Raw genomic sequence first — 25,903 nt, 5'->3', positions numbered from 1 at the left:
CTGCTCTTCTCTGTAGTGTCTTTCATCTCATCTCAAATGAGTTGTGCCCTACTCCTAAAAACCTCCATTATTTCTACTAATGCTACACATTTATTCTACCTGTGTTTACACGCTGCTTATGTAAATCTCATGCATACATCATCAAGTTACATTATAAGAGTCACAAAGACACAAAATCTTGTAAGCACTGGGTTTTCATCTCTTCTCATGCGCTGATGCCACTGAAACAACTAAAGTTCGTCAACCTGTGCCACCTTGTGATGAGGACAGGAAATCTTTGGGGGAGTGGTGCGCCAGCTTCCTGTCAAACAAAGCTCAGCCTGCCTAGCTTCAGCTTGCTCACATTTGAAGCAGGTGGTTGCTTCCTCTGCTTCCTTCTGTGGTAGGAAGTTGTTCTGGTGTATTAGTGTGTGTGTCTGTATACTGAAGGGCCAGAATGTTCTTTTTTCAGAGCCACCCTGACTGAAGCCAGCCAGGCCCCAGGAGACAGACAATCGGGGCTTCATGGATTTGGATTTTCTGCAGCACAATCAATAATGAGATTACACAGAAGTGATTAATCTTGGGGGGATTTTTTTGTAGCAGCTAATGTGTGATTCTTGTGGTCAGCTGGCATTTCATAGTCAGCTGCTGGCAGGAGGGCTTTGAAATTAATTATCATCACTGACCCAGGTCTCTGTTTTTGTTCAGTGAACTGAAACGGTACCAGTGTACTGAATCTTCTATTGAATTGAATGAAGACAGAGAAGGTCTGGTTGTTTGCCTGCGATGTTGTGCAATCACATTTTAAGTGCTCCAGATGATACTAACATGAATTTTAATGATTACTGTCTTAATAAAGCCAGCGCTGATGAATATTTACTTTTGTCTTTATTCAAAGACAGTTTGCACACTGCTGAAATTTTATGGCACAGCATCACAAAGTCACAGAGCCACCCCGTGGTCAGAGATAGACACACACACAGACACATAGACACACAGACACACACACACACACACGCACTGAGCGAACATACTGGATGAACCGAACAATATTCACAGTCATGCACTGAACGAACTAGAGAAAACGAATGCACATTGGATATAAATGTATGAATCAGTGAATCCTGGCACCCGGACGTTTGCACTTCATTCACTGAATGAAATAATATGGTTTAGTAAAAAAAAAAAAAAAAAAAAAAAAACCCAGCTTCCTTTCTCTACCAAATGATGTCCAATATCCTGAAAATTAAGAAATACTCCCTTGATTCCCTTGTGTTCAAGTACACTGTAAGCCCAAAAGGTCACTGGCATCTCATCTGGAATGAGGTGTATTCCTTCAAGTCGCCTGGTGTCAGAACAAATGAGAAAGCAGATAATATATTTACTTAGATGATGCTGGCTTAAGTGCCTATACCCTCTTTCCCTGCTAGTTTATTTATTTATTTACCAACTAAATAAAGTCTAGACCTACTTTTGAACTGGATCTGAATCAGGTCTAATGCTTAGCCATCATTCCCAAAATTGCTAATTTATAAGTGCTCACCTGTCATACTCCATATCTTTTTGCACCTGCATTGCAAACTGTCAGTTGTTACTACAGTAGGTGTGTTCTGTGTGACAGCTGTATATGTAGTCAGAAGACAAGCAAGATAAACAGTCTGATAAAAGGGAAATGAGATCCACCACTGGAGCGATTCTGCTTCCAGTGCAGACAATGAAAAAGCTAGCTATTAGTCATGAAACAAAATATGCAAATAGGAGGAACAGATCAGCGCCAAAAAGGTCAGAGCTCGGTAGTTGGTAGCCTTCTGTAGGCTTCATATTTAAAGGTGTCTGGGGACTCTTTGCTTGGGCCCAATTGTTTCTCTCTCTCTAATCTTACTGTCCCAGAAAGATATCTATATTGCTTGCAAATTCTGAAGTAGAGCTATGCTGGCCTCAGATTAGCTACCTAAAGCTGTAACTACACTGCCAACAGTCGTAACATATTGTAAAAAAAAATCAACCCATATATTTCATTCCTGTGTTCAAAGTCCTGTTATTGCCCAACGGCCGCAGTTTTTCCCCAAAAAAGTGCAGTTTAAAGTTCTCATGGATTTGATGCCATGACGTCAGAGAGGCGCGCCGCTCCAGGTCATTCGTCGAGAGTGCGGACCAGGGGTAAAAGAAAAAACTCAAAATTCAATCGAGGGTGTTCATTTATTAGCTGTATAGCATCGCGATTTGGGGAGTACGCAGCCTGAAGGTAAACGAATAATACTTTTATTTTATCCATGTCTGTGTTCATAACTTTTTTGTAACTTTAGTTAGATAACGTTAACGAATTGAGAATTACTGATTGACTTGTATGAGAGATAACCTTAGCTGGCAAACATTAGCTATATTGGTCACTACGAAAATATTTTATGAATTTTCAGTTGAGTTGTTACAAAAAAAAATTCGAGCTAGTTTGCTACCTATATAGCTACCTACGATTATAGCTGTAGCTATAGATGCAACTTTCAAAGATGACGCGGGACGTCATTTTCATCTGTTGCAGTTGTTTAGCGGGAGAGGACTGAGTTTCATCAACATAAAAAGTAAAATAGAGCTAGCTAGCTATAAAGATATCCATCGCTAGCTATTAAGATGTGCCCTGTTTTCGGAACTGTTTCACGGTTGTTCGTTTGTTAGTTCTGGTTTAAATTCTGGAGGTGCAGTTCTCAGATAGCGGAGCCGTGATCCCGCATGATGATACGGTTACTATTTGTAGTGTCCCTTATGTCAGGTTAGTGAGCTAATTAGATAGCCAACTGTGAAATATCTAGTCTACCGTTAGTCGACGTTAAACGCAGACTGTACAGTAGAACTTGCTTGCCAAGCAGCAAACGGTGCGACCAGCAAACAGCAAACCCATTGTCAACCCATCTCTACGGTTTGGCGTGTGTTTACTTCGTGATGTCCGGAGAAAGCAGCTTCTTCGAAACGGGGCATCAATAGTAGCTAAATGGGTACGTCACAGTGATCTGTAATGTATGCATTCAGTGATGTGGGTTGAGAGCAGCGTGATCCGTTTTAAACCACCACCTGTTCTCTAAACCGCTGGAAAAGACGAATCTTAAGGATGGCTCCTGATGGGTACCTATTTCAACGTTACATGTGCAACGCATTTGTAGGTTTTAAATCCAGTCCACAGGTCCTCCTTGCTGGTTTGTTGAGCTAGATGTGCTTATGCGTTTTGCTTTTCAAAAATCTGTCCGGACGAACCGTCAGGGTTAATGTATTGAACAGTATTTGCTTGCCCTCTGTGATGGAATGTCAGTCCACCACAGAGCAGTTCCTGTTTGATCGCTCATAAACCAGGAGATATAGTGTGTGTCATGTTTCTTTTGGTTAAGATAAGACACGACCTCACAGTTCCAAAACAAATGAGTTACTAAATGATTCAGAGGAAGGGTCAGATTGGTCACACACAGCGAGAGAATATTAAATTTAGCTGCAAACTGCACTGCAAGCTCCGAACGAGAGTATGAAAAAATGTCACAGACCCTGCTTTGTTGGTTGATGTGCAAGTTCCAGTGTTCTTACGTGTAAGTAACGACAGTATACAGCAGATCACAGAGAGCATATTGGACCACCAAGGCTACATGAGCGAATATCATCATCACATTCAAACCGCAGGGTTGTAATTTAGTGTTTCCCTTAGATATACTTAAGGGTTTGATGACACTGTTTTACTGTGTCCATGTGGCTGTGGGTTTGATGCTGAGTGGTGAGGCTCGCCGTTTAAGACTGAGGGAAGCACACAGCTGTCTGTGTGTTGATGCAGCCGAAGTGTCAAAAAGGGATTGCTGCCATTGTTACAGATGCAGAAAAAAGACAGGCATTAGTGCCTGCTGGTCTGATTCCCCAGTATGCACCTCTTCCATTGGTGTGACACACCATCAGTATGAATGGATTCCTTCAAACCTCAAAGGTCAAACGATAGGTTACCATTAATGGACTTTACTCTGAGATGTGCATACCGTATTGTACCATTACACAACAGATGGTTCAGTTTACTGTTGAAAATACAAGTAAAAGTCAATCAAAGGCCACTTTAAACACATGAAAGGAAACGGCAACAGCCTCATAAAGTGCAAATCCAGGGCTGATGAGAGGAATTTCTGCGAAAGCATTTTTTTTCATAATCTGCACATTACGTAAGTGTGCTTCTCTATTTGCTTTTCCTCCCCACGGTGAGGAGCAGGGAGATATGGAGAGTTAGCTAAAGGAAAGGTCCCCACATTGCAGGTGTGATGTGTCCTGCCCTGAAACCTCTATTGACACTGCACGTTTCTCAGTGTTTTGTTTCAGTTCGTTAAAAGGGCATTATGACAAGGTTCAGTTCAAGTTTGCGCAGGTTTGCCCAAATGTTGTGCAGCAGACATACAGTGACTCTTGTATTGGACAGCAGACATACTGCTGCCCGACTGTTGGGCAGTGGGCATACGTCTGCCCTTGTGCTGCGCAGTGGAGACAGATCTGCCTTAATGCTACGCAGTGGAGACAGATCTGCCTTAATGCTGTGCAGTGGAGACAGATCTGCCTTAATGCTGCGCAGTGGAGACAGATCTGCCTTAATGCTGCGCAGTGGGGACGGAGCTGCCTTAATGCTGCGCAGTGGAGACGGAGCTGCCTTAATGTTGCGCAGTGGAGACAGAGCTGCCTTAATGCTGCGCAGTGGAGACAGATCTGCCTTAATGCTGTGCAGTGGAGACAGATCTGCCTTAATGCTGCGCAGTGGAGACAGATCTGCCTTAATGCTACGCAGTGGAGACAGATCTGCCTTAATGCTGTGCAGTGGAGACAGATCTGCCTTAATGCTGCGCAGTGGAGACAGATCTGCCTTAATGCTGCGCAGTGGGGACGGAGCTGCCTTAATGCTGCGCAGTGGAGACGGAGCTGCCTTAATGCTGCGCAGTGGAGACAGATCTGCCTTAATGCTGCGCAGTGGAGACAGATCTGCCTTAATGCTGTGCAGTGGAGACAGATCTGCCTTAATGCTGCGCAGTGGAGACAGATCTGCCTTAATGCTACGCAGTGGAGACAGATCTGCCTTAATGCTGTGCAGTGGAGACAGATCTGCCTTAATGCTGCGCAGTGGAGACAGATCTGCCTTAATGCTGCGCAGTGGGGACGGAGCTGCCTTAATGCTGCGCAGTGGAGACGGAGCTGCCTTAATGCTGCGCAGTGGAGACAGATCTGCCTTAATGCTGCGCAGTGGAGACAGATCTGCCTTAATGCTGCGCAGTGGAGACAGATCTGCCCTCGTGCAGTGCAGTGGATTTACCAGCACTGAGGGGTGGGGAGACAGTCTCAAATCTTTGATTGCCACAATGCTCTTTTTCACTGAACAGACTCCATGTTGTGTGTCATTAAAAAAAAAATTGCACATTGCAGGAGAATTGGTAGCAGGAATCTATAATGTGGGTCCAGAGGGGGTCCAGTTTGTATGTACTGTATCAGGTGTGTGTGTGTTTGTGTGTGAGTGTGTGTGTGCCTTCAGTTGTAAGTTGCTACAGATAAAAGCGTCTGCCAAATGAATAAATGTAACTGTGATGTAAATGTGTGTGTATGTCTTTGCACACACCTTATATTAGGCCATACTTTAGCAAAAAGGAGAAAAAATTGAATGCAGCAAGGAATTTCTCATTTTTAAAAACAGAGAAGTAGTGGTCATCCCAATGGTTTAGTTTTGGTTTGGCAGAGACGTCACTTTGGTTTAGCTAAGGAGTGGCAAACTAGAATCATCTCCAGCGTTGAGTTTTGACGTAGATGGAGGAATCTCTCTTGAGTCTGGGAAGAGCACCAAACATCCCAGACTGGTTGCTGTCCAATGCAACGCCTCCCTCTCTCTGGGAAAGGTCACTGGTGTCTCATCCGTCTGCTTGGTTTAAACAGGTTGCAGAAGTGTTTCATACAGGCACTCACTCGGCTCCCTTTTAGGGTGCTGGATTTATTTTTTGCAGACGAATGCCTGCCAGCACAGCCCCTCCTCTCTGGGCTCTGATAAGAGGAGGAGGCCATGGATATGGCAGTTCTGCAAAAAATAATATTACATGAATAATCATTCCTTCCCATTTTCATTCCTTCCCATTTTCAGACATATAGGCTAAAACAGAGGTGATTCGTACACATTTTTGTAGATATTGACATAAACAACAAAAACGTTAAAAAAAATACAAAGAATAAAATATTGATCATAACACTAAGCAGTGCATGGTACATTACAACTTTTGAACACTTAACTAAAAGATAACTTGAAATGAAAAATGTTGTCCTCGTGTAGCAAAATTCCATTACCAAGATGAGCAGAAATTTTTTCTATAGTCTAACAGAAAATTCTTCAAGTCTGTTCATTAAATAGGTTATTCTCAAGGTCCACTGCCTACTCTGCAACACTACAGATACTCATGAGATCCACATTTCTGTAACTTCATCACCACCTGGTAACTGATTACCAAGGCCTGTCCAATGAAGAGAAAATATAAGGAGAAAAAAAACATTTTTCCTCTTATTTCTTTTGAACAAAAGGCCAGGCATTTTGTTATTTTTTGAAAATAAATAGAGCATAAGTGAAAGGGGGTGTACAAAGTTGGTCACTGGTAAGTGTCAGGTGCAGCTAAAAACTTTTAGGTGTACCGAGGTCAGATATCACTTGTGTACTTATTTTTTCTTTCTGTTTCAAGTTGTGTGACCTGGAAATAATCTTCTGAAATGTTTATCATAACGTTAAAATCACACAAGGCTCACTTTTGACAATAAAACTTTTATCATTCATGTGTTATCGTGCACACCATGCTGGAGTGTGTCAAAGGCGGCATTGCCTAGCACAGTGTGAATGGTTTATGGGGCTCCAGTCTCGGTGGTGACCAGCAGGTAAAGCCAGCTTTTAAAGGCACCCCATCATCAGCATGTTTCCTGATTGATGTGAAAGGGGCTCCATGCACCTGCTGGGCTCTCTGCTCTGTTCTGCTCTGCACATCTGGAGATTGCAGAAATATTGTCATGAAAAATGAAACATGCCGACAACCATGTGGGAATGGGATAGCCATCATTTTGTGCAGCAGAGCTCTTAATGTTGCTGTAACATTGGTGCAGTGTTGCCGCAGTGTCCCTGTAAATAGTGAACGGACCAGTGAACATGCGTTCCAGTGTTTCGGAGTTCAGTCCTATAATGTTGATCTGCTCAAAACACTCTTACTCCCTGCAGTGATGTTGTTTTAGTGTTGTTGTAATGTGATGCAGTAGTGCAAATTTGATTCTGGGTGTGTGTGTGTGTGAGGTGTGAGAGAGGCAGAGAGAGAGCGAGAGAGAGAGAGAGAGAGAGAGAGCGCTGATATGTCTGTTGACTTGGTAGCAATGATGTGAATGATAAATGCAGGACCCTCATTTAATTCAGGCATATTTATACCCACAGTATAATGCTCGAGAAAGGTTGTGAGAACGTTATGAGTTTGCAGGACATCTGAGGGGCCTCTCACCCCTCTATGGGCTCGAGGGGACAGTAAGAACTCTGCCATCCCCATGGAGACTGCAGGGAGAGTTGCATTCAAATGGTACATATTTGTGGAAGAATGAAGTGTCCATGAGAAAAGCCGGCTTGTTCCCCAGAGTGGCGGCACAGAGCCTGACTCCCATCACAGCTCAGCACTGATGGAATCATCGAGTTTCCCCCTGTTTCACATTAAGTTCAGAATGTAAAAAATCTGATGATCTCATTGTCTTTTAAATAGTTCAGTCCAGGTCAACAATCTCTTAATAGCAAAGCACAAACACACTGTACAAACACACGTGTGCACAAACGCACACAGATTTTTCAATCCCTTGAGAACTCAACTTCATGTCCTCAAACCCCAGCAAAGAAGGATCACATCTGATCTGTGTGTGCGCTTGTGTATGCATGTACATGTGTGTACATTTATATATGTGTACATAGGTGTGTGTGTGTGTGTGTGTGTGTGTACATGTGTACATAGGTGTGTGTGTGTGTGCGCGCGCGTGTGTGTGTGTGTGTGTGTGAGTGTGTGAGAGTAGAGACGCAGTGACAGTCCCAGAGCATCACAGCAGCCGGCGCTGGGGAAGGTGCTGAATGTCTCTCTTGTTGTGACTCACCATGGAGTCACTCTAGACACAGTGGCCCCAGTGTCCCCAGAGGACAGACCGACCATCAGCAGCAGGAAAAGGAACCTTCCAGGCTCCCTGACCTCCGACCCCCAGCAGCCAGCAGCAACAAGCCTTCCTGTCAGCAATGTGCAAGAGAAGCACTCCAGCTGTCTGTGAAGAGCAATACTGTATACACACCCAGAGAGTGGTCTGGTTGTGAAGAGTCTGTACTGTATACACACCCAGAGAGTGGTCTGTTTGTGAAGGTCTGTACTGTATACACACCCAGAGAGTGGTCTGTTTGTGAAGAGCAATACTGTATACACACCCAGAGAGTGGTCTGTTTGTGAAGAGCAATACTGTATACACACCCAGAGAGGCGTCTGTTAGGGAAGAGCAATACTGTATACACACCCAGAGAGTGGCCTGTTTGTGAGGAGTCTGTACTGTATACACCCCCAGAGAGTGGACTGTTTGTGGAGAGCCCTTTTGTATACACACCAAGAGAGTAGTCTGTTTGTGAAGAGTCTGTGCTGTATATACACCGAGAGAGTAGTTTGTTTTGAAGAGCCCTTACTGTATACATGCATGCTTCAGCCAGAAGTTTCTCAAAAGCGCTGGTTTAAGACCAGTTTTGCTGTTTACCTTATAATGGTTTAGCTTGGGCGGTCTGGCCCCAAATCGATACTTATGGGTAACTTCTTCGTTGAGCTACACACACTTAGAAAGGGAAAGAGGGATTGCCATGCTCTCAGTTTCCATTGTAATCGGACTGCAGTGTCCTGAAATTACAAGAGCTAAATACACACTGTTAGAGTAAACCAGATTAGACCAACAAAACAAAGTTATATCACCTGTTGGGCTACATACAGAAATGCAGCATAGACTTGTGTGCTATCAGGCCCTTAAAAGACAGCATATCATGGCAGATTACCAGAGCATAGCAACTGATAGAATACTGAGAAATTCCTTGACATTGCACAGACTTAGTGAGTACAGACTGGCCAATGAGACTGGCTGACACAAGAAACCTGTCAGCCTGGAGACAACAGGCTAAGCTCACGTCACCAGCTGAAGGAGCTTGTGGAAGAGCTGCGGTTTCTCACAGTGTGACAGATACAGCCTCATAAGGTTAATCGTCTTCCTTCAAATCAGTCTCTGTCTAAATTTTATGAATGCGATGAACACAGAAACGAAAGTCCATCCTCTGTAGGAAAGAGAGGAGCTGCATCACAACGGCAGTGAAGCGTTCAGCTGCCCATCACAGCTTGTGAGAGGTTAGGCTATTCTAAACAGAAGGGTCTGACACATTTTCATTCTGCAATCCTTGAAATCCATTTAAAATCAGCATTCTTAGTATTTTTCATGATATATTATTGTTCGATTTTCTATGGTTTTGCATAATTCAGCATGTTTTGTGCGTGGAGGGGCATAGGGTTGAACCTACTCTATCAGTAGACTTTCTCTGTCAGTGCAGTTACACTGTGAGAGTGTAGAGGGGGATGGGGACAGAGCCCTTTCTGTCAGTGCCGTTACACTGCTTGAGTGTGGAGGACCGGTCCCTGCTACTGCTGTAGCTGCCATTAAATGGTGGTCATCCAGCTCACCCATCCCAGTGCTGTGTACTCTGGGGTGCATTAACATTCGCTCACCCTCAGGCATTTCTGGGATGCTGTGACTGGGATGTGAAGATAACGTTGCTAGGGTGTTGTAATGAGGCAGTGATAAAGTTGCTGGGGTGTTTTGACAAGGTTATGATAAGGCCGTCGGGGTATTGTAATGAGGCTGTAATAACGTTGCTATGGTGTTGCAATTTGTGTATGATGATGAAGTAAAGGGCTGCCTTTCCCATCTAGCCAGATGTCAGCACATAGGGTGAGGGGACAGCAGTTAGCCCCCCCTTCCTGCTCTCTCTCCACTTCTCTCCTGTTTCTCCTCACTCTGTCTTTCTCCCCCTTGTCGGGGGTGGAATTTGATCAGGCCTCTGATTGGACGAGCAGATAAGCTCCATTACTGGGCCTCTGCAGGGATCTGTTGGAAGAATGGCAGGAATTCTCCTCACTTCCCATGGAAAGTATTCTACATGCCCCGCCATTCAGTGCGATGAGCGGAGAGTCCAAAAGGACCCGAATTAGCACTCGGCACAGCTGGCAGTGTCCTGAATTGCCCAGAGTAGCACTTAGCGTAGCTAGCAGTGTCTTGCACGGCCCAGAGTAGCACTTAGCATAGCTAGCAGTGTCCTACACAACCCAAAGTGGCACGCAGCATAGTTAGCACAGTCCAGAAAGGGGTGCTCAGCCCAACACAACAGCAAGATGGCAGCCCAGAAGCAGGCCTTGGGGACGTCCTTTATCTCTGTCCGCTGGGTTCCGGGTCTTCACTGATGCAGGAGTTTTGGCTGACGGCCTTGGCTCCTTGTATTTGTTTACTCCTGGCTGTGGGGTGGGGAAAGGCTGAGGGCATATCAGCGTCTGCTGAGGGGATGAAGGGAACGTGATTAACAGCACGTTCCAGGGAAAGTGAAGTATTATTGTTAAATAGTAAACTGGTATCCAGGGTAGCAATTTAAACAATTTTAAGCCGCAGCTGTTTTAAACAGCCAGTCTCCAGCCCTGAGCGAGAGAACAGGGGACCAGAGGGTGCTAAGAGGTTGGGCTGGAACAAGTGTACTGTATTTCCGTGGTGGTGGAGTGGGTGAATAAGCTGTCAGATGTCTGCTGTCTTGCTGTACAAGTTGCATTTGGGGGCTTGTTTGTGTGAATTTCCTCACTGGCTCACACCCTGGGCTGGGTTCACTGTTCTCTGTGTTTGTGTGTTGCAGTTCCAGACCCTGGGTTCAGACAGACGCAGCGATGTCGGGCTCCTATGACTCCATGATTGATGTCTCCAGCGACAGCTTTTGGGAGGTAGCGTAACATTAACTGTGATGTCTGCATTGTTGACAGTAACCTCTGCTATACCCACTCTCTGTGCTTTAATTTCTGTACAGTTCTAATCAGTATTGTATTGTGTCACATCCTGTCTGTACACCATTGTGTTACTTCCTGTCTGTATTGTACTGTGTCACTTCCTGTCTGAACTGTGATTGGTGTTGGTTCAAGTGTGATTGACTCAGTGAGGTTGTGGAGCCCTCTGTCCTGATGCCCAGCCCATGGGCTAACCGTCTGACTCCAGGACTGAAGTGTCTCCTCGTCTTCCTCTTCCTTCCAGGTGGGGAACTACAAGCGCACGGTCAAGCGTGTGGATGACGGCAACCGCCTGTGCAACGACCTGATGACCTGCATCCATGAGCGTGCCCGCATCGAGAAATCCTATGCCCAGCAGCTGACCGAGTGGGCCAAGCGCTGGAGGCAGCTCATTGAGAAAGGTACTGCCCGGTGCCAGCCTGTCTCTGGGTTCTGTAGGACTCCGAGCCCGGGTTGTGCGCTGCTCTGGTTCTGACCCGCTTCTCCGGCAGGGCCTCAGTATGGGACCCTGGAGCGGGCCTGGACCGCCCTGATGACCGAGGCGGAGAAGGTCAGCGACCTGCACATGGAGGTGAAGGCGGCGCTGATGGGGCAGGACTTTGAGAAGGTGAAGAACTGGCAGAAGGAGGCCTACCACAAGCAGATGATCGGGGGCTTCAAGGAGACCAAGGAGGCCGAGGACAGCTTCCGCAAGGCGCAGAAACCCTGGGCCAAGAAGCTCAAAGAGGTACCACCAATTGTGCATGGGGAGTGGCCCACACTGAGCTTGAGGGCTGAAACATTTACTTGGAGTGGTGTAGGATACACTGTATACAACATGACAGGCCTAGCTAGACTGATTGGCCCATTCTCATTTAACTTCTTGTGTTCTTCTATTCCGCGTGGCCTGTAAGGAACTGACTGTGCTACTGTCTCCGGCTGAGAGGAACCACCCTTGTGTGCTCTTGTTTCAGGTGGAAATGATGAAGAAAGCGTACCACTCGGCCTGCAAGGAGGAGAAGCTGGCCACCACCAGAGAGAGGAACGGCAAGCTGGAGAACAACAACAACCCGGAGGCGCAGAAGAAGCTGCAAGACAAGGTGGAGAAGTGCCAGCAGGAGATGGAGAAGGTGTGTGTGTGTGTGTGTGTGTGTGTGTGTGTGTGTGTGTGTGTGTGTGTGTGTGTGTGTGTGTAAGCCCCGTATGTTCCTGCCCCTCTGAGGCGTGTCTCTGTGCGCACAGGCGAAGGAGCGCTATGAGAAGTCCCTGGTGGAGCTGGATAAGTGCACCCCGCAGTACATGGAGAACATGGAGCAGGTGTTCGACCAGTGGCAGCAGTTTGAGGACAAGAGGATCCGCTTTTTCAAAGAGCTGCTGCTGGAGGTGAAGAACCACCTGGACCTGCCTGCCAACCCCAAGTACGAGACCCCGCACAAATCCCTCTCACTCTCTCAGAATGCCTGTCCTACTCGCTCAGTTTCACTTTAAGCTCAAATTCAGTTCAGCTTTATCAGCCTGACAAGTACATGCGTTTGTTGCCAAAGCATGTGCTGGAATAACATTGAAAAGATTGAAAGATGATAAAACAGCATATATAGTTTAAATGTATATGTATAACCAGTGGTCGTGAATGAAATGGGTTTTTATTTTGTCTCTCTCACTCTGTCTTAGTCTGTAAACCTTTTTTCTTTATTGATGTTCTAATCTGTGTTGGCGGCTCCAGGTTCCCAACCATTTATTACACGCTGGAGGATGCGGTCAGTGCAACAGATGCGGAAGAGGACCTGAAGTGGTTCCGGTCCCACCACGGTCCAGGGATGCCCATGAACTGGCCACAGTTTGAGGTACTGATACAGACTACTGTTGGAGGGAGAGGGAATGGGAGAGTGAGTGCTGAGTTTGACATACTGTGTTTGATCTGTCCAACTGAAACCTTTCCCTGTGTTGGCCACATTGCTTTTAATGCATAATTTGATTTAATTAGACACGCGCTATGTCTCTAAAATAAGGCAGAATTGGTTAGAGAGCAATCCTGTGCTCCCTATCTGAGCAGTGTATAGCGCAGTCTTCAGAGCTGGTCTCTCTGTGTGGTGTTGTCTCTTCCTCTCATCCGCATTGTCAGTGAGTGCTATAGAGAGCAGAGATAGGAGATAACAGCACTTCTTTGCCTTGGCTTCCAATTTCATCCAATTTCACGGGCCCCTGTGATTTATCAATGCATTGTTTAATTTTTTCATGTTTTCTTTTTCAGTTTTATAAAGCATTGTTTATAAAATCATGTCAATTTCATCTAGGCAGACCACACATCAAAAAACATTTAAACGTTTAATGTAAAATATACCTAATTTTTGAAGTGCAGCTTCCGTTATATTGGATTTGTGAATTGTGTCTCTGTGTCCTGTAGCGCCACTGCTGTGATCCACTCCGTCTCCAGTTCAATGCGAGGACCTTTTACATTGTGCTATAATATTAGAGCGCTTTTAAATTAGATTCTTTCAGTTTCTAGACTCTTTCAGTTTCTTAAACACTGCCTCCCCATGACGGGAGATCAGGCCCTCTTTTTTGGCTAAGAGATGGGTTGTGGGGGTGTCATAATATCCTCTTCGTTGTCTCCAGGCCAATTCTATTCCTGTTCAGTCAATGTAGGAAATTAATTGAAATTCAGTTCTTTAATTGAAAAATCTTCAGAGAAAATGATGGGGCTACTTTCAATTCATTAATTTCCTGAATTGACCAAATTGAAATGTAATTGACCTCAACTTTGGTCATCTCTGCGTGACTCTTTCACAGAAGAATAAAGTCCATTTGAGTGGAAGTTGCCAGACCCGTCTATAACCTGGCTCTCTGTAACCTACCCCTCCTCAGTGCTGGCCTGTCGAAGAGAAAGTCCATTTTACTGAGCTGTGCATGGAAGGTTCCCAGGCTCCCCCTCACCTGGCTGTTCTTGTGTCTGTGTGTACAGTTGGTGTGGGCCAGCGCAGACAGTTTCACACCATCACAGTGTCTCTAGATGACAGCATGTTTAACTATGCACGCGGGGTTGGGATACTACATACCACATTTACTGTCAAAGTCGATTTCACAAAATCCTTGCCCGCTTCAAATGTGTGATGCAGATTCTCTCACCATCTCTGTGGCTAACTGCACAGCACTGTTTGTTTCCAGTACTACTTGATGTTTGCAGGACCAAAGTTGTTCCAGGCATCTTGTGAAGGGTTGATTCATGTAGGCTACTCAAATTTCTAAATTGCGGAATGGGTTACTTAAATGGAGCTGCAGGTTATTATAACCGTTCATAAATGTACTGACACAAGTGCAGCTGTTGGCTGATGCTGGCTTAGCATTGGGCTGATGTTGGGATTGCGTTGGGCTGATGTTGTTTTTGTGTTGTGAACACATTCCAACCGTGGTAGAGTCCTGTGGTTTCTCTAAGGTGGGACCGTGTTAGTTTCTCGCAGGCACAGCACAGTGTTTAAGTATGCTAAGCACAATACTGGGGAACCACTGCATGCATAGGGAAACTCTTTATATGTGGCGTGTATGACTGTTCTAGGAATGGTCTGTAGACATAAACCGGAGTCTGAGCAGGAAGGAGAAGAAGAGCCCTGGAGATGGAGTGACTCTCACAGGCATCAGCCAGACAGGGGACCAGGCGGCCAAGCGAAGCAGCAGGTACCGCCCAGCACACTGCCCCACACTACACCACCCCTCGCTGGGCACGACCAGCATGCCTGCCTCAGCAGCCAGACCACCACACATAAGGATTGCTTAAAACTGGACAGTGCAGGAAATCATAACCTTTTGCCAAACTGAGAAAATGTCATACTATGATTAGGTGTGTTCACCTTACTGCAGACCATCTATCAATCATTTCACATTACATGGTGACACTATATGTCTGAATATGAAAAACCATATAAAAAAATCTGTGGTTAAAGGAATGCTTTCCTTCCAGAACAGTTTTAATATGTCAAAGAGGGAAGTGTGTCTGGTTTCACACCACTGAATGTGATCAGTACTGTTACTCTGTGTACCCATTAAACAAGCTGACCAACCTAAGATGAAGGCCTGAGCCAGTATCTGTTTGCTGTGATCAGCCCAAAATGGCAGAAATGGCACATAACATTCCAGCCTTCAAATCTGCCATTTCTATTCAGGGTTTACATCACAGAGCAAACATCCACAGCTATGTTGATAATATCTGTGAATCGCACAACTCCTCCCTACCTCATTCTGTCTAGCTGTTATCCAATGGCATATTTTCAGTATTTGTGTATTCCTGGCTTGTATTGGCTGTGATTAGTTAAGGACAGCTGGATTGTCATCATGCCTAAAATGAGTGGAGGGGTCACAAGTTACTAGCAACTCATTGACTTAGACCAGTCACCCTGCCTTACTATGGAAAGAGTAGTTGTTTGATTGGTTTATATGGGTCAGTGATTGACAGCACACTGTAGCTCCACCCATTATGGGGGTTGTGAATTTGAAGCGTAACTTTACTAAATATCGTAGTAATGTCCATTACACCTCCCTCCTGTCTGTGGGGGGTTCATTTTCAAATTTGTGTAAAATGAACTCTTAGTCCTGTATATACAGTGTTGATGTTTTCTTGGAATTCTTTGTTGTTCGTCAATCTCCCGGGTTTATTCCATGTCAAAACAAACATGAACCAGTTTTCAGAATCGTGTCGCAACAGCCATCCCAGCTATGCTTCACTTGTAGAGTGGAAGCGATGTTTTGGTATTCTGTGGGATTTAGAGAATCTTGGAATGCCAAGAGAGAGAGTGATATCTCAGCTGTGTGAGGGGAAAGATAAGCTTGTCGTCTGTGGGTCCACAGGAGCAGGAGACATTTGATATTCACAACTCTGTGTCAGAACTGTACTGTTACCTGCGACAGTGTGGCACGCCAGAGTAAATAGAGGCATTTTCATTCTTCCATGTGAAACCTACGTACGACCACAGAGGAAACATACAGTGAATCACACATTCAGCACAGTAACAAGATGCTCAACACCACATATTTACTTGCAGTTCTGTCCCTCGTAAGTCCTTGTTACTCATTAATACTGGACCTCCCTATTTCTTCAGTACAGAACTAGTCAAGACCCTACAGCCATTTCCAGAAGGAATGCAGAATATGAGTAGGAATGCAGCTTAGTGATTAAAGAGTCTTTGATGGTATGTCACAATGCTCTGCTGCTTGATTGGTGGAGCAGGAAGCATGGCACGATGCCCTGTGTCCTGATTGGCTGAGGTACTGGATGTCACAATGCCTCTGTCTCCATGTCGCCAGCCTCGCTGTGCCCGACAGCACAGAGCAGGTGGGCTCAAACCCCTTCGAAGACGAGGACGATGAGGAAGAGGAGCCTGCCGAACAGCCTGACAGCAGCCCTGTCATAAAAGCGGAGGTTGAAACCAAAACGTTGGTGACAGATTCATTCAGCTAATGCTCTGATAGCCAACACTCCCCCATCCTCTCTTCTCTCATCAGTCCCACCCCATTCCCTCCTCTCCTGTCCTTCTTATCTTCCCTTTACTACCCTTTCTCCTTCTCCCCATCCTTAGCTCCCCACCCCATCTCTTTCCCTCACTCTCTCCCCCATTTCTGTCTTCCTCTCTCCCTCTCTATCTCTTCCCTTAAGTCCCCTAACTCTCTTTCCCTCACTCCTTCCCCATCTCCCTTTCTCTCTCCCTCTACATCTCCCCCCTTCAGTTTCACATCTCTCTTTCCCTTTCTCCCTCTCCCATTTCTCTCTCTCTCTCTCTCTCTCTCTCTCTCACCTCCCTTTCGGGCCTCTCTGTTTCGTTGGGTTGGGTGACGCCTCTGCACGGTCATTCAGTCACAAATTAACCAAGCGGCGTGTCTGTGACAGCGCTGTCCCCTGCACTCCTTTTCTCTGTCTCTGCGGGTCGGGCTGACCTGCTGCCGCTGTAACCGCCTCACACCGCAGCTCGCCGTCACCCTGACTTCATGCAGTTAAAGAGCGCTATCAGTGCAGCCGTGCTGTTTCACAGTTTTAAAAGGGCCAAGAAGCATAGTCCTGTTGGCCTTCTTTTCCAGTCAATATTTAAACTGATATCTTTCTTTTCTTTTAGCAAGAGACCAGGTCTTATTGATTAAAGGCAGATTTTGGCCTCACTAAAACTTTGTTAAATATTTACTTAGACTCTAAGGAATTTTTTATACGTGCTTTTTTTTGGTCAAAAATACGAAACTAGTCTGTTCTTAAATGATATCCAGGTTCTCACCAATAAATTAGAACATTAAAATAAAAAAAAATGCTTCAACTTCAATGTTAGCCCTTGCGACTAGTAGAGTAGTTGACATGGGTATAAAGGCATTTTCTGATGCCTGGAGGCCACATTACCAAGCAAGTCATTTCAACTGAGAAGCACCCATCAAACCACTGAAATCTCAGTGCTTTCCATCAGCGTGGGACTTTTTAAATTTATTTATTATTTTCCATCTAGTGTTTCGGCTTGTTTTGTGCAGGGAGTCCTTTAGGATCACCATCACCACCTTTTCATGCAGGCAATAATAATGGTGTTTTCACTCGTTTCTGACATGAAACCCTTCCACTGCAGTTCCCCGCCTGCATGGGCTTGACTGAACCACAGCTCCTGCATGTGTCTGTGGGTCCGCATCACCTTGTGTGTGTGGTGGGTGTCTGCTGACCTCTGCTGGTGGTAGGCTGAACAGCAGCTCCCATGTCCTCGCCGTGTCCCACTACTCAGAGCTCAGTTAGAGGACATATATTGGTATAGTTTATGGCTACTCTGATATAGAAAAGGATTTTGAGCCCTGGTCTACTCAGTGCTGGGGAGCTCAGAGTTCATCCAATGCTCTGAATACATGGGCCGATGGTGATGGCTACCAAAGAACTTTTTAGTTTTGAGACTGGTTTGAAACAACAATACAACAAGTGTGTGTTTGCTGTTTTTCCTGGCTGCTCTAACCATCCTGTTTGGTCCCTGCCCTCCTGTCTGGCATGCTGGCTGTCCAGTCGGTGTCTGAGCTGCCCGTGACTGACAGTTGTCACATGATCTGGCTCCTAGGCATGTGATTGATTATTCTGTGCCCCCCTGCAGCGGCAGTAGACCCGAGAAGACGCAGGAGTGGTCTGACGAGGAGACGACGAACCCCTTCTCCGACGACGCCGACGGCAACAGCAACCCTTTCGAAGAGGAGGCCTCTTCGCCGGCCATCTCTGTGCCCATCCGCGCGCTCTACGACTACGAGGGCCAGGAGCAGGACGAGCTCAGCTTCAGAGCAGGTACAGAGACGGGTGACCTCCATCACACCACACACAGGCCAGTCTGCAAGAATGGATTGAGATTAGCACGGAAAATTATCACCACTATTGATGCTGCAGGCCTGCTTTGGTGATACTGGTCATTGTCAGGTCAGGCTGCAAAGTTTGGCTGCAGTATTTTGATTGGCACAATTTGGATTGGAGAGAGGGAGCCTCAGTGCCAAAAAAAGTAGGAGGAGGATGGGGATGAAGAGGGCCAAGAAGTGTAGTCCTGTCAGCCTTCTTTTCCAGTCAATATTTACACTGATATCTTTCTTGTCTTTTATCATGACAGCAAATCTTACTGATTAATGGCAGGTTTTGGCCTCACTGAAACTGTTAAGTATTTACTTAGATTGAATCCAGGGATTTTTTGCCATGTGTCAAAAATAGGAAACTAGTTTGTTCTGAAATGATAATACAGGTTCTCACCAATAAATTAGAAACAGTTGGACGGTTGCTGACATGGAGTCGGATAACGATCATGACGGTTTTACACAGCCCCAACTCTTCTTATCCTCCCTCCTCTGAAGGTGACGAGTTCACGAAAATCGGGGAGGAGGACGACCAGGGCTGGTGCACAGGCCGGCTGAAGAGCGGCCAGGTGGGGCTGTACCCCGCCAACTACGTGGAGGAGATGGAGTGAGAAGGGGGGGGGGGGGGGGGGGGGGGCGTGCGAGCGAGAGGCGCGCGTCGGGGAGCGGAGCGAGCTGCAGGGATTTCCAGCTCCGCATACCTCGGCCAGGCCAGCTGCAAGCCTGGCTGCAAGAAAACAATGGAAGCGCTACAGTACAGAGAGGCCCCCCAGCCAAGCCCTTCGGCCCGTCCGCACTGATCGCTTACACACCGCACAGCAGACTTCACTAATCTCCGCAGCACTTCACCGCTAATAACTAACACGCTGCGCAGGACTCAGCCAGTCCCGTCAACTCAACCCCACCAGTAACTAACACAAAGCAGAGAGGTTTCAACTAATCCCCAATAATTATTAATGTTCTGTAGTGAGGATTCAGCTAATCCTGGTCCGCTCATCCCCATGGATATCTGATTAATAATCGGAGCTGGAGCGATGGTTACAAGACTGGCCTAGCCTGCAGTGGAGCTGCAGAGCCAGCTGTGGCACACCCACAGAGAACAGTTTTTTTTTTTTTTTATATCCTTTGTACATATGATTTTATCCCTGTGTTTTTTTTTTATTTTACCTTTTAAAGTGGATTTTTCTCTGTGCTAATATAGTAGTGTGCTGGATGCCTTAGGTCCTTTGTTTTCACCCAAGTCAGTCAACACGACAAACAGCAGAGAAGGCCGACGTCTCTCGCCTATCCTCCTGCTCTCAGTTGAGCAGAAGAACTGACAGTGATGGACGTTAGTTCTGGCCACAGATGGACACACACAGAGCCATTTGGGATCTGGAATAGAGTTTAATAAGGGGTAGAATTGGTGTGCTAATGCTTGTGTTTTGGACAGTTGTTACATGTTAATTTTGTCACTAGGGAAATGCCAATCAGATGCTTTTCTTTACCAGAGAGTTCAGCACATAAAGTGTGCCTGTTGTTCTCTGAGGAAGCGGAATATCAGTTACACTGAGGGTTAGGGATATAGTTTGTCAGATGCACTCTGAAAATGAAACTCTGGTGAGATGTCTGGCCTGATGGAGACCACAGTATATAAAAGGTCATGCCTAGGTAAACACTTCCACAGGTTGTCATTTCCTCCAAGGTTAACTTGCCCTTTAGGAAACAGTTCACCTTCTGTACACAGACTACAACACACATGCACACACACAAACACACACACACACACACACATACACAATCCTCTCTGACTAATTCTACACTTGTACCCATCCACTAATTTATGATAAGCAACTCACACACTTGTCAGAATGACTGTGCCCAATATGACCCCAGTGGACTGCATTTAAAGAGCCTGAGGGTGGCGCTGTGGCCTTTTTGCTTTTCGAAATGTTTCACTGAAAAACCAGCCTCATTTGAAGGTATGCTGTTTGTTCAAGCTAGCACTGGAAGCTGAAAAAAAAAGCTGTACAGGAAGATTGTAGAACCACTAGTATCACAAGTTCTTTATTACACCGGGCAGTAATTGATTGTCTCAAAAGTCATTTTGTAAATAGTTATGAACCTATGAACAAGGCAAGCAGCAAACCAAGAAGCTATTATGATACTCTAACTTAGAATTTGAAGACTGTTAATTTATAATACACCTTAAGTGCCATTTGCTGTAGGATGAATGCTGTGATTTCAGATCAGTTTGTAAAATAATTTGACATTTATGTGATGCAAGTATAATTTTGAATCGTTGTCACTTGTAAATACTTTTTCCCGGGGGATTTACTGTTAAGTTACTAATCGTCACGCATAGCAATATCCTGCATAGTTAAAGGGAGTTGGTTTTTCTACATTTTCTCTGTGTTTGAAGCTAAAAAAAAAAACACCAAGTTTACTCATACTCCAACAGGAGTGTTCAATGCCACATAGAATGGTATTTTCACATGTGTATGTTAATCCTTCTAATTTTGGGCACGCACACACACTCACAGTGTTATGGTATTCCTGAAGACGACCCGTAATGTGTTTGGTGTAGGAGAGGTTTTAGACAAGCACGGTTTGAATGTAAAGCATGTGAGCACTGTGAGAGTGTGAGAATGGCAAGGAACGTTCCGTTTTGGACAGACGTGGTCACAGATCAACACGGACTTAAACTGACACAACTGAAGGTAGTAAGTGTCCACAACATGTTAATAAAAGGAGTTAAATACAGACCAGGGGTGCGTTTGGTTCTGTTTGTCTACATGCTCCCCTGCCACCAGTTTCTCTCTGAAATCAGCCAGAATGTGTGTGGTTTAACAAATGATATCCATAGCTGTTTCATGGGAATTTTTTTTTTATTATTTTCATCAAAAAAAAAAAAACAGGACAAATAGAGCATTTTGTGAAGACATAACAGCTATAACTGGGATTGTGGAAGATCTTTAAAATACTGTAATGGAATAAAAATAACAGTGCAGTGTGTCTGTGTGGCTCAGATTCACAGAACAGTAGTCCACCCCCCACTCCCCCCCGTGGCCATCACCACTCCCTTTCTTTGGCTCCCATTGCATCTTTTTTCCCCAGGTTAATTTGGTTTTTTGTTAAGTGTGCTTACTGACTCCTTGGTGTCCTCTAGAGTGCTCTTTAGAACAGCAATGGCTTCCATATGACCCTCGACCTTTTTGGAGAAAGACTCTAAGCTGTCCACTGTGGTCCTGAGCTGCTGCAGATCTTTCCCAGCGTGACCCATGGAGGCCTTCAGCTGGTTTGAAGCCTGGGCCTCTCTTACAGCGTTCCCCACTTCCGTCACCCTTTGGCCCAGTCCTTCCAGCTGCTGGCTCAGGCTGGAGTTCCACGAGACCTGCTCCCTTTGCATGCTGCTCAGAATGGCCGCCACGTTGCGCAGCTCCCCCAGCTCACCGTGCAGCTGCTCCACCCGGCTGCCCAGGGCATGGGCGGCCAGAAGCCCCGCGCCTTCCTCCCCGTCAGATGAGGTGCTCAGCAACTCCTGACCCAGGGTGGCCAGTGTGCTCTCCTGAGACTCAGAGCGAGAGAGCAGGGACTCCAGCCCTGATTCCTGCTGCACTTTGGAGACCTGCAAACCATCAATGTTCTCCTCCACAGTCCTCAACCTGACCTCCACCTCCCCCCGGCTGTTCTCTGCCTGAGCCTCTAACTCCCCTAGCCCCTCCTCCTGGGTCTGTATACTGCCCGTGGCCTGGTCCAGCCCAGTGTGCAGGCTAAGGATCTGGGCCGATACGGCCAGGACAGAAGTGTTGAGCGCAGACATGGACTGCCCAAGGTCTTCAGCCACGCTCTGCACCAGCACCCTCACCAGCTCCATCTCCTGCACAGTGGAGGCCATTTCCTGGTTCCTGTTCTGAAGCTCCACCCTTGTGGCCTCTATCTGATCCGATAGGTCCTTTGTTGTTTTGTCACTCTGCTGAGGAGCCCCGTGGAGCTCGTCCAAGGCTGCAGTAACATCCGCCAAGTCCTGCCGGAATAGGGAGGGGTCCTCCATGCTCTCCAGCCTTTGCTGGAGGTCCGCGACCTCTCCCTGCATCCCTCCCTGCGCCTCCATCAGCCGGGCCAGGCTGTCCCCGACGGAGCCGGCCAGCTCGTTCAGCCGCTCCTCCAAGGCGCGTTCAAGCGAGGAGGAGTCCCGCCCGCGCGCCTCCCTCACCTCCTGGATGCTGCGCGAGAGCTCCGGCAGGAGTCCGTCCCGCAGTGCCCGCAGGGCCTCCTCCGCCCGTCGCACCCCTGCCTCCCCCTCCTGCAGGCCCCGGCCCACACCACCCAGCTCCGCCCGCACGCCGCCGATGGCAGACTCGAACCCTTCCATCGTCCCTCGCAAGGACTCCACCTTCAACCAAAACAACATAAAGGGACAGGACGTTACTGCTGAGCTTTCTCTTCTAAACCCATCATTCTCACTACCACCTTCATGTTATGACTACATTTTTTTCCCCCAGCTATAATAAAATGCTGTCAAACAGACCACAACGCTGCAGTTTCCACAGAGGCTTCCACCACATATATAATGAATTCATGTGTGGCTCATAAATGGACTTATATGACAGAATGACTGAAGATGGAAGACACATGTAGATACCTCGGCACATTTCCAAGGTCCTTACAGATGGTGAGTAATTAATATGTAACTAACTGTTACTTTTCCAGGTCACAGTGAGATATAGTTCAGCCTAAAATTAATACAAATTTCTAACTTCTAAAGTGCTTTACTTATGTATATTTTACAAATTATTTGTCTAACAAGCGAGTACCAAAATCCATGATATATGCCGCTGTGTCAGGGACTGGAAAAAAAAACTTTTTCAACACATAAGCTACAATTGGAAGCCAAGGCAGTTCTTCAGTTCTTCATTTTATAGTTCTTCGAGGTACAAATGGGTTCCCTTGATTTCACATAGGTTACAATGGCTTCTTCCAGATATTCGGAAATGCAATCATTTCAATATACCAGCTATCTTAAATAACTATTTGCTGCAGAGGATGTCTAATAAGCCAGGCATTGCAGTTGTTTCCACATTTAATAATACAAAACAAAATCGTTAAATGGGTATAGTTCTGGATGCGACACGTGAGAGTAGGGAACATGTTAGAGTAGAGGAAATCGTTTTCTCCAAACATTTCCTTCCTCAACAGTATTTCTATGGAGTTTTGAACCTTTCATTCTGTTGTGGTGTTTGTTAATTCTGTTTTAGCCATTCTATAGATATACCAAGGTCTGCGCTCTCCTGTGCCGTACCGTAACTCATGTCCTCAACGTTCAAAGTCCGATAAAGTTAAAAGGATGTAAGTAGGATGCAGCAGTCGTTTATCCACGCATTGGGACTGCTTACCTGTTGAAGGACGCTCTCCACTCTCCTCGACAGCTCCGCATTTTTCTGGTTAGACCCACTGGTCCTGCTGCTAATCTTACCCAATTCCTCTAAAGCGCTTTGGAGATAAAAAGCGGCGAACCCCGCCGTACCGAGCAGGGTCACATAACACACCGCAGCCAGAATCTTGACCCAGCTCCCGGACCTCGGCCCGACAACGTCATCCTCCTTGCTGGCCCTCTGAGTTTTCCTCGCCACGTCATCGTGGTTGGGGTCTGGAATTCCTTCAGTTATGTTGTTCTTATTCCTTTGCTTCACTGTCATTATTGGGAGAGGATGTTAAAAATTAGTCCACCAGGCGCAAACCAATCTCTGCTGAAATTGCCGTTACTCTTGTCCAGCCTATCTCTGTAACGGTGTCTGTCCTGGGGGGCTCGGGTTGCAGAATGCAGGGGGGCGTTTCTCAGTGAAACCAGCAATGCCACCACTCTGTGGGTTACACCGGGTTCTCTGTTACGGAGACTATTTGCTCTGCAGTTTAAGCAGGGCTACTCTCACAGGATTTGACATATTATCCATATACACAGAGGGATAGTTACAAAGGAGCAGTATCTTGAGGATACAGTGGCAGGATTTTATTAATAACACTGACTGCATCAGCCGTATGTATCGATGCGTTTATGCAGTAGTTTTGTTTGTTTAATCATAAGCGGCAGAGAGGACATTGTGGACGAGAAATGACTAATAGAAAACGGTCTAGCTTTGATTGAATCGATGCGGCTTGTGTTGTTTTTGTGCTGATATGATTTTAAATGAAAGTTGTATACGTTATTTGTGTGTTGGTGAGAGCGGACATCGTGCAGCATACTGCTCCATGTCTGTAGACATTCTGCGAAATCTGAACAGTATTACGAGCTGTTACCGGTTTCTCTGTCAAACTCCACCCCTCATACGTGGCAGAACCGATACGTGAGCAGAATTTCCTCGAAAGCATCGCTTCAGGAGAAGCGTCCTTACGCGTTTCTGGGATTGAACAACAATATCGCACTCTGGCACAAACGTTTTGCATATTCCATCGCTTGCACTGGAGAGTATTTTCAGTGGACATTCTTTTTTCTTGAAATAAGAAAGCAAACCAATGGAGTGGAGAAGGGTCAGCGCTAAGGAATATACTTGCTCAGCGAGACCAAGGACGGCCACTCTATCATTACGCAGTGTCTAGTGGCTAAATCCCAGCCTATCATACGCAATATAAAATTATTTCATTCTTCTCATATCATCATTATCATGTCATTCCTATCATTCTTTCCCTTTGGAATTTGGGCATCCCTCCAACAAGAAGTGTGTACATGCACGTAGCCTGGTCCTAGTCTAACATCTGCTATTGATTCATTTTAAATATCATTGAATAGAAGATCTTGCGACAACTGTAACCTGAGACGAGTACGAAAACCAGTTATGCCTTGTCACACTTCTCTGCTGTCATGATTAGACACTTTATAACGTGTATAATTACACACACTGTCACAATTATTACACCCTATGATAGTGATATGCCAGATGCAATGCACAAGTGGTTCAAGTAGATTTGATATGTCATATCGAAGCCCCCCCCCCCCCCCCCCCCCCCCCCCACTCTATTATATTTGTATAGAAGTTTCGACATTAAAAAAGAGTAGAAATAACTGGCTTTCTCTATATCTACTCAATTTCAGTCCGCTGGGAAATAGTTTTCTTGCAGTTCAATATGTTACCACTTTATTTTATCAAGTTATCTCTGATTGTTCTTCTTATTATTATTAGGTCGGGTTTTTGTTACATCTGCTTTTGTTATCTTGAACAAATCGGTTCAAATCTTGAGCAGATCTGAATGAATTTGAATGCAATGTGGGACAAATTCTGAACAGGCGCACGCAGCGCCTGCAAGTTGGCGATCCGCACGAACGCACCCAGAGGCTTGCTCTGCAATGACGTCACGTTCAACATATTCCGGGTATATTTATAGAGCCTATTTAAACCTTGCACAGCTTCTCCTGCTGAACGGTTGACAGTGCCTTTGCACAACCCAGCTTCATATAAAGTACAAGTGGCTTGCTTTAAATCATTATGGCCTCACTTATAACACAAAAGCTACAATGATACTTGTTTGAGAATAAAAATTTTATT

At 45.9% G+C, this 25,903-nt stretch overlaps 1 protein-coding gene across 2 annotated transcripts; it reads left to right on the top strand.

Annotated features, from left to right (window-relative positions):
* The first annotated feature begins 2,115 nt into the window (after positions 1–2,115).
* LOC118771871 (protein kinase C and casein kinase substrate in neurons protein 2-like) lies at positions 2,116–18,994 on the top strand. Of its 2 annotated transcripts, XM_036520002.1 has the most exons (11): positions 2,116–2,227; positions 10,931–11,015; positions 11,320–11,476; positions 11,567–11,802; positions 12,029–12,184; positions 12,297–12,472; positions 12,778–12,898; positions 14,608–14,726; positions 16,350–16,478; positions 18,146–18,330; positions 18,882–18,994. In XM_036520002.1, exons 2-11 carry the CDS (start codon positions 10,962–10,964, stop codon positions 18,992–18,994), a joined length of 1,446 nt encoding a protein of 481 aa, XP_036375895.1. In that variant the 5' UTR covers positions 2,116–2,227; positions 10,931–10,961. The 2 variants fall into 2 exon arrangements, with proteins under 2 accessions (XP_036375895.1, XP_036375896.1); XM_036520003.1 differs by lacking the exon at positions 16,350–16,478.
* Positions 18,995–25,903: the final 6,909 nt, after the last annotated feature.

Source organism: Megalops cyprinoides, chromosome 25 (assembly GCF_013368585.1).
Source record: "Megalops cyprinoides isolate fMegCyp1 chromosome 25, fMegCyp1.pri, whole genome shotgun sequence".
NCBI classification, from domain to species: Eukaryota; Metazoa; Chordata; class Actinopteri; order Elopiformes; family Megalopidae; genus Megalops; species Megalops cyprinoides.
This window is presented reverse-complemented; position numbering and strand designations above follow the sequence as displayed.